This window comes from Callorhinchus milii, unplaced genomic scaffold, assembly GCF_018977255.1.
Source record: "Callorhinchus milii isolate IMCB2004 unplaced genomic scaffold, IMCB_Cmil_1.0 Scaffold27, whole genome shotgun sequence".
In the NCBI taxonomy this organism is placed as follows: domain Eukaryota; kingdom Metazoa; phylum Chordata; class Chondrichthyes; order Chimaeriformes; family Callorhinchidae; genus Callorhinchus; species Callorhinchus milii.
The window spans coordinates 11122-20000 of record NW_024704768.1 but is presented as its reverse complement, the minus strand read 5'-3'; the positions used below and the strand labels follow the sequence as shown (position 1 = coordinate 20000).

The following is an 8879-nucleotide window of genomic DNA, read 5'->3' as shown; positions in this document are numbered from 1 at the left end:
AGAACAGCTGGGGATCCAACCGGACGACTAGATTGTGCATTGGTTTGGTGAGTCTGAGGTGGAGCCCAGGGAGGTTGAGGAGTTTAGATCCGCAGCAGTGAAGATGTCGACGGGAGCCAGGAGTATGGCTTCCATGTTGTCCATATTCAGCTACAGTTTACACTCATCCAGGCCTCGATGTCCGCCAGACAAGCTGATAGAACATCAGGATCTGCAGTTGGTGCTGGAGGCAAAGTAGATTTGTGTGTCATCTGCCATGTCTGCGGATGACATCACCCAGAGGGAAGGAAGACAAGAGGCCAAGGTGGAGTCCTGGAGTACCCTGCAGGTGACCGGGTGGGGGCGGGAGGAGAGGTCATGGGTAGCAAGAGCTTTATTGGAAAGGAAGCGGACATTTTGGAGGGAAATGCAGATAGATTTGCTGGTGGGGGTTGGGGGTGAGGATAGGAGGTGGAGGAGTGAGTGGTATAGAGGATTTGGGGTCTTGGGGAAAAATGACTGTAGAGTTTGAGGAGGGGGGAGAGTTGGAGAGGGTATGGATGAGGGAGGAGAAAGGGGTGTTTGTTTTTCGGAGGTGGTTGCTGCAGAGAGTGAGTGATGGGACAGTTGGGGCGGCTGCTCTGGGACAACCAATGCCAGGAGCCACGATGGGAGTGGCAGGGAGGATGCCCAGGCTGGAGCAGAAGGAGGTAATGGTGGGGTCCAGAAGAGAGAAGGGGAGGAGGGCGGTGGAAGAGAAGGGCAGAGTGGGAAGTGCAGAGCGTGGGGGCATAGGATCAGGAACGTTTTCAGAGGGAGCGGCTCAGATCCGGGTGGAAGCCAGAACACGCTCAAAGATGGTGAGCGATCAGCGCAAGGCAGCATCAGCCCGTGGGCTACAGGAGACAGCGCTGGGGGGTGGTGGGAGAGGGGATAGCGATCATGGCTTCGACCCCAGAGACAGGGAAAGGAGGGAGGACAAGGTAGCGGAAGGATATCAGAGTTTACACTATACTTACCCTGGAGGATTTGAAGTGGCGTCAATCAGCAAGATTCGGCTGTTGTTCAGGCGAGAGATTTGGAAATGGCATCTCCGCACCTGAAGCTCTGTGTGGAGGGCGCTATAAAACTACAAGTTTTTGTTGTTGAATCAGCCAAACCTTCACCTCTTGCTCCGGTCACTAACTAACACTCATTCACCCGTAGCCCCAGGGCTCGCTGCTCGCTTCAAGACCTGTTTTAAGACCCTCCTTTTTGCCTTCAGTCACTCTCCTACCCGTATCCTCCCTGCTCTCCATCCCTCCTGATCCCAACCATCAGCTCAGGTGTGGATCTCTGACGGTCCGGTGCCAGGAGGTCTCCTGACGTGAAAGGCGTAATAGAAATGTCATTTGCTGTTGTTAACGAACAGATATTTATTGGTCCTTATTTTCTAAGCGTTACAATCAATATATTTGGTTGTGTAATCTGCACACACCGACGTATTGTTGAGGCTGAGCAAGCGACAGGAGCAGGAGCTGGGGAGAATCGTGGTCAGCCGACTGGAGTCAGAGATCACATCATAAGACAATACTAATAATGTTGGGAGTTTGAAACACAACAACAACAACAAGATTCCATTTATTGAGCGCCTTTCACGTCGGGAGAACGTCCCAAGGCGCTGTGCAGTTGAGTCAGGACCCGAGCAGGGGGGAAATGGTCAAGGTAAGGGGAGGGAAGGGAGGGAGTGAGGAGGGGGTAGAGAATTGAGTGGAGAGCTACAGGAGGGGGACAGTACATGAGCTGCAGAGTTCTGGATGACCTGCAGTGTGGAGGGAGGTGACGGGAAGGCCGACGAGGAGAGAGTTCCCATAGTCCAGCCTTGAGGTGACAAAGAGGTGACAAAGGACCAGAGTTTCAGCCGCGTGAGGGGTGAGGGAGTGCCGTAGTCTGGCGACATTCCGGAGGTGATGGAAGGTGGTGCCAGTTGTGGCGCGGATATAATAATAATAATAATAATCCTTGCATTTGATATAGCACTTTTCACGTCGGGAGGACGTCCCAAAGCGCTTCACAGAACACACTGTAAAGTGAATTGACTGTATATTTGTGGGCGAACGCGGCAGCCAATTGCGCACAGCAATGTCCCACAAACAGTCGTAGATTGAAAATGACCAATTTAATTATTGTTTTTGGTTTTGGAGGATTATTATTAGGCTCTGTGTGGAGTAAGGAAACTTGCCCAAGGTTTCGCCCTCTGCCTGGAATTGAACTCAGGTCTCTCACTTGCAAAGCGAGTGCTCTAACCACTGAGCTACAGGACTCCATGAGGGAGAAAGGACAGCTCAGGGTCGAACAAAACGCCGAGGTTCCTGATGGCTTTGAGAGGTGGAGAGTGCAGCCTTGGATGCTGATGGTGTCAGCGCCTGAGGTGCGGAGGCGCTGACGTGAGCCAATCAGGAGGGCCTCGGTTTTTCGCACGTTGAGCTTCAGCTTTCTTCAGAAAGTTGTCTCTCGTCCAGGACTCGATGTCAGACAGACAGATGTCAGGACATCGGGGGTCGTGGAGTTGAGAGTAGAGGAGGAAAGGTAGAGTTGGGTGTCATCCGCATACATGTGGGAGTTAACCCCATGTCTGCGGATGATGTCACCACAGGGGGAGCATATAGAGGGTGAAGAGGAGGGGACCGAGGACAGAGCCCTGAGGGACACCACACGAGACAGTGCGGGGGGGGAGGAGAAGCCGTTAGTAGAAACAAAATGAAGACGGTGGGAGAGGTACGACCTGAACCACTCAAGGACAGGGCCTTGAAAGTTTAGGTGGGAGGACAAGCGGTGGAGGAGGATAGCGTGGTACGGCACCTTATCATGTCTTTGAGATTCTCAAAGCGATTCACAGAACATGCTGCAAAGTGTAGTGACTGTGTGTTTTGTGGGCAAAACGCAGCAGCCAATTTTGCGCCGTAACCTTAGGCAAGTTTCCTTACTTCACTCACCTGTTTACCAGCAGTCAGTAGGAACCCGGTTGTTAGTTGGTTGTCGGATTACTTTCCGGAGGTAATAATCCCTCAAAAAATATCATAATTGGGTCACTCAACCCAAGGCTGTTTGTGGGGCATTGCTGTGCGCAATTGGCTGCTGCGTTTCGCCCACAAATATACAGTCAATTCACTTTACAGCATATTCCTTGAAGCGCTTTGGGACGTCTCCACGATATAAATGCAAAGATCATTCTCAATATTATTTCAGACTGTGGCGCGCTGGGAGCCGGGGAGGAGGATGCTGTCAGCCTCTGTTGTCCCATAGCTGCCGCAGCTATGCTCGTCCCCGGGGGCCTGTGGGGTACCGAGTGCCCGGTAACCTCTGCTCCGGGACCGTTTGATGCGGTACATTGCGAAACCCATCAAAAGCAGCACCGCGACGGCCACGGCCACAGCGATCCCCACCGCCGCTCCTGCCCGGGGGGAAGCCTCCCTCCCCTGGTCACCGGGGTCTCCCTGAGCCGCCTCTGTCCGTCTCCACGCGTGTGATCCCTGCACCCTGACCCAGGGCCGGGACTCGCCCAGCACGAGCACCGTGTCGGTGTCGGTGTCGGTGCTGGTCAGGCCGGGCGGGCGGGAGAAGGGGGGCAGGTGGACGGGGGGCAACTTCCCCCCAGTGAAGACTCCGGCTTTGACGCAGTACAGGACCTGACAGGACTGGCTGACGGTCGCCAGGTGTTGACTGAAGCCTCGGGGGCAGCTTTGGCTGTGACCCCTCGGGGGCGGTTGGACAAAGCTCTGCAGTGACCCCGGGGGGGCGCGGGGGGCCGTGTCCGCCAGAGGGTTCCCGCTCTCACAGCTGAAGAATCCCCCGAATGGCACCGAGTAACGGAAGCCGAGCTCAGAGTCGTCGCTGACGCAAACCTTCAGGGAGAGGAAGAGAGAGAGCGGGTAGTGGGCGGGAGGGCAGGACCGGGAGCCGGTCAGCGGGTTGTCGCTGCTCCGCGTGTACAGACCCCCGAACATGAGCCCCGAGGCCCGGGGGACCGGCCCGTGGGCCGCGCACCAATAGGCGGTGAAGCGCGCTCTCCGTACCCGGTAAATGTCTCCACAGGTCTGTTCACAACACTCCAACAGCAAATAACAGGAGTCACAGCGGCGCCGACACTCGTACCGACTGTAGCTCTGCTCCAGGACCTGGGAGCCGAGCCGCACCGCAGTGAAGCCCTCGGGGCAGCTCAGACCCCCCGTCAGCGGGTTTCTCTGCTGTAGGGTTTGGCACAGAGACTGGGCATCGACCCCCGACACAGCCGCGCAGTCCTGGTACAGACCCCCGAGGGTGAAGTTCGTGGCTGCGCTCTCACACGAGTGATCGTCAACGTTGGCCTTGAAATCGAAGTTGGGGGAGTCGGGGCTGACGCAGCCGCGGTGGGTGTTGACGGTGTAGTACAGGGCGATGGCGCGCTCCACGGCTCGGGACACTTTGTAGACCGTGGGCTCGGGCAGCTCGGGCAGCGTCAGGGGGTTGATGAAGACGTGCAGCGGCGGTCCGGATCTGTCGATGGCCACCAGGCGGTTCCCGATGGATTCCTGCCACTTGTGTAGGGTTATCCCGGGGTAGAAGGCCAGGCCGCCGTGGCTCTCTATCCGGGAATGGGTTCTGTTGGCCACGTAGCGCTTCGTGAACTGGTCTGTGCTGTTGTCCGAGCCCTCGGCCCCGACATTAACCTTCTGAAAAAAGGAGATGCCGACAGAGGCGGTGACCGAGGACTTGCTGTTCCTGGTGTCCGACACGAAGGTCTGTTTCACCTGATCTTCCTGCAGCAGATTAGCGCCAGCGTCCAGGTTAGTGAGGACATGTGTGCCATAGTTGACAATCAGCATCTCAGTGAAGTAGCTGTAAAATATATATATAATACCATCATAATAATACACGAATTTGACACAGCGCCTTATCATGTTTTCAAGATGCCTCAAAGTGCTTCACAGGATACACTGTAAACTGAATTGACTGTTTTGTGGGTGAAACCTGGCAGACAATTGCGCACAGCAGTGCCCGCACACCAGTGACCGGCTTTTGGGCCGATTATAACTGGGAAAGTGATCCCCCAATCAACTAACAACTGGGTTCCTACATACTGCTCGGTAAACAGCACCCGTTCCTCTGGCTCAGGTCTGCTCCACATCCCCCGCCCCAACCGCCCTACCATCGGTGGCTTTCAGCCTCTCAGCCCCGAGGCTCTGGAACTCTATCCCCAGTGCCTTCGCCACTTCCTCCCTTTCCTCTTTCAAGGCCGGTCTCAAGACCTTTCTCTTTGACCTTCAGCCTTCAGCTCTCCTCTCGACTCTCTACCCCCTCCTCGCTCCCTCCCTCCCCTCCCCTCACCCTGACCATTTCCCCCCTCCTCGCTCCCTCCCTCCCGTCACCCTGACCATTTCCCCCCTCCTCGCTCCCTCCCTCCCCTCACCCTGACCATTTCCCCAATGCTCGGGTCCTGACCCAACTGTACAGCATCTTGGGACGTCCTCCCGACGTGAAAGGCGCTCTATAAATGGAATCTTGTTGTTGTCGTTGTTGTTATTTTGAGATGCATTTGGATGGCTGTTATCCTTTCCCTTATGCAGTGGGATATGAAGGAGATCTTTGCGTGAAACAAGGTAATGCCTGTAATCCTAAGAATAGATCTTTTCCATGTATCCGTGGATCTCTGTCCTCCTTGCGGGGAGGTGGGGGGAAAGGTGAGCCAGGCTGGGCTGTGCTGTCATCAGCAGTGAGTGCCCTGGAGGGTAAAAAAAAGAACCTTCTTGATCTCAGAGGCTGATTTATCACTTAAAGAATGAGTTCTGACTTGTCAGTTGGTGATGGATCTCTGACCAAACCATTTGACCTCATTTTGCCATTTAGTTTCTGTGAGATGATTGCTTCAGGGACAAGATTTTGCATTCTCATCCTGACTGTGGAGGAAACGATTTTAAAAGATGAATGGTTGAAACATAATTTGCTCAGTCTAAGACATAATATATCAGGTACTGTCCACACATCTTTCATGTTACGATATGAAGTAATGAAGCATATGGGTTGTCTTCGGGGTTAAAATCCATCAGACTTAGACTGTTCCATCTTTTCTTCAACTTTTGTTGATTCCAGCAAATTTCAGGAAGAAGGAGAACTAACATAACTAAGGACAGCTGAAAGCATTTTGGAAAGCAATAGGAGAAGAATAACAATGTATAATAACTGCAAAGTAAAGTACACTCTCAGTTGTCCATCATTGAAGATTAAACTTTGATTTTGCAATCGACAACAACAACAAGATTACATTTGAATCAACAAACCCAAGCAAGAAATTTCTGAACTGAAGCAAGAGATTATTCGTCTGCTGTTTGTAAATTTAGCAAATGACTCTACCAAAGAAGCAAAGATTTGAATTGATTTATGGACTGACCAACTACTGAGTCTGTTACTTTGATATCGACATTTGTCTACGCTGTTGACCTGTCTGTTGTATTTGTGATAATTGAACTAACAAATTTACATTTCTTGTTAAGTAAAGAATTTTCAAAGCATCAGTTGCTGAGTGTCTTTGGTTCCTCTGCTCTCGGGTCCTTAATTATAGAAAGGCTATAAAGAATAAGATGGTTTTATTCTGCTCTTTGTGCAGAACCCAACACTACAATATTAGATATTTTTATGGTGCGTCCCGTGTATAGTGGTTAGCGCGATTGCCTTGCAAGCAAGAGGACCTCGGTTCAGTTCCCGAGCAGAGCAAAACCTTAGGCAAGTTTCCTTACTCTCCACACACACCTGTTAATCTAGCAGTAAATAGGGACCCCCTTGTTAATTGATTGGTGGATCTCTTTCTGGGGGAAATAATCCCTTCAAAAAGAAAAAAAGTTGGGTCACTCAATCCACGGCTGTTTGTGGGACACTGATGTGCACAATTGGCTGCTGTGTTTCGCCCACAAAATACAGTCATTACACTTTACTGTATATTCTGTAAAGAACTTTGAGACGTCTCAAAGTGAGAAGACGCTATATCAAATGCATTATTGTTATGATTATTTGTGTGGTTGTTGTTTCGTAAGGAATACTACAGACCTGGCAGCACTGCTGTGGTTGTTCTCCAAATGGCTACCGATCGCCAACAGCTGCTGCTTGAATCTGGAGTCGAGTTGGAATGAGGCCGAGGCCTTCACTGTGTACACTGAATTCCTGACCTGAATCCTGGCCGTGACCGTCTTGTCATTCGCTTGATGAGTCCTGACCCTCTGGCTGTCGGTGGAGAACTTGCCGTTCAGGAAGGGTAAGAAGGAGACTTGTTCGTTCACCGAAGATGCGGTGGAGCTTGTGTAATCCATCCAATTGTTGATGATCTCCGAGTTGATATCCAATTCACTGTGTTTTCGGGGGATCACATAGATCTCATCTGGGATGAGATACGCGCCGTCCTCGGTAGTTTTGCACTGATGGTAGCTGGTGTCCATCACACGGCCCATGTCCACATTCCTGAGATTATCCCAGCCTCCGCCAGGAAGCACCTCCAGTACTGGGATGGAATGGGTCTGTTTACAGTCGTTCAGCCCATCTCCTGTTGTTGATTTGATGCTGCCCCCCTGGACACCAAACTCCAGATTGGGAAGGAGCAATAAAAACACAGCCACAGTTCTCAATGACATGGCTGTGATCTGTACTGGGATGCTCTCCTCTCCACTTCACATAAACACCAAACACAAGATACTTCCTTTTTTGTGGTCAGCCATGTAACTGACACACGCGGAATTGAAACCGGTGACCATGAATAAGAGCATCCAAACCAAGCTGAGAATTCCATGCATCCCACCTAAACATGGAAATCGCAGAGATAGATTGTTGGAATGGAATGTGCACTCTCTCCCAAGAGGGATGCATCCTGCTTACCTAATTCTGGAAAGTATTAGGCATAGTTTGGCAAGAGCCCTGGAACACTGGTGGACCCGTCTGGCTCAGGAACTGGACAAGAGATGGAGTGCTGGTTTGATTCCGACATTCCATTGCCAAACCTGTCACCTTGGAGCCAGTTCAGTTTATTAATTAAAACATCCACAAACTCTTCATGCCACGGGGAATAGAAATGATGTATGTGCGCCCACTTATGACTCATTGCTTCTGTTTTTAATCATTATTTGGAAATTTGTGGGCCTTACCTCAATTGGCTACTGTTTTGCCCAACAAATACAAAGTCTCTACACTTGAGAACAATTCACTGTGAATTGCTGCAACATGTTTGATGTTTTTGATGCGGTATCAAATGCCAGGCATATTTTTACATAAGAATCATGAACAGATATGAAGAAATTCCACTGCCCCTAAAATAATAATAGAATCATAGAATATTAAAGCACAGAAGGAGGCCATTTGGCCAATCGTGTCTGTGTCGGCTCTTTGGAAGAGCCAACAAATCAGTCCCAATCCCCCACTCTCCCCCCATAGCCCTGATCAACCCCACTCCCCCACTCTCTCCCCATAACCCTGATCAACCACACCCCCCTGCTCTCTCCCCATAACCCTGATCAACCACACCCCCCGGCTCTCTCCCCATAACCCTGATCAACCACACCCCCCCGCTCTCCCCATAACCCTGATCAACCCCACCCCCCACTCTCTCCCCATAACCCTGATCAACCACACCCCCCGCTCTCTTCTCATAACCCTGCAATTTTTTCCTTTTCAAGTACCTGTCTAATTCGCTTTTATAAGTTGTTATTGAATCTGTTCCACACTGTAACAACTCTATGTGTAAAACAAATTCTCCTCATCTCCCCTCTGGTTCTTTTGCCAATTATCTTGAATCCATGTGCCCTAATTACTGAACCACCAACCAGTGGAAACAATTTCTCCTTATCTACTCCATCAAAATTTTGAACGCCTCTATTAAATCTCCCCTTAACCTTCTCTGCTCT

General features: G+C 51.1%; 1 protein-coding gene across 1 annotated transcript; it reads right to left on the bottom strand.

The window, feature by feature from the left end:
• Positions 1–3157: 3157 nt before the first annotated feature.
• LOC103172239 (macrophage-expressed gene 1 protein-like) lies at positions 3158–7757 on the bottom strand. The gene is made up of 2 exons (XM_007885036.2): positions 7039–7757; positions 3158–4836 (listed from the first exon to the last, which is right to left on the bottom strand). Exons 1-2 carry the CDS (start codon positions 7614–7616, stop codon positions 3204–3206), a joined length of 2211 nt encoding a protein of 736 aa, XP_007883227.2. The 5' UTR covers positions 7617–7757; the 3' UTR covers positions 3158–3203.
• Between the last annotated feature and the right edge of the window lie 1122 nt (positions 7758–8879).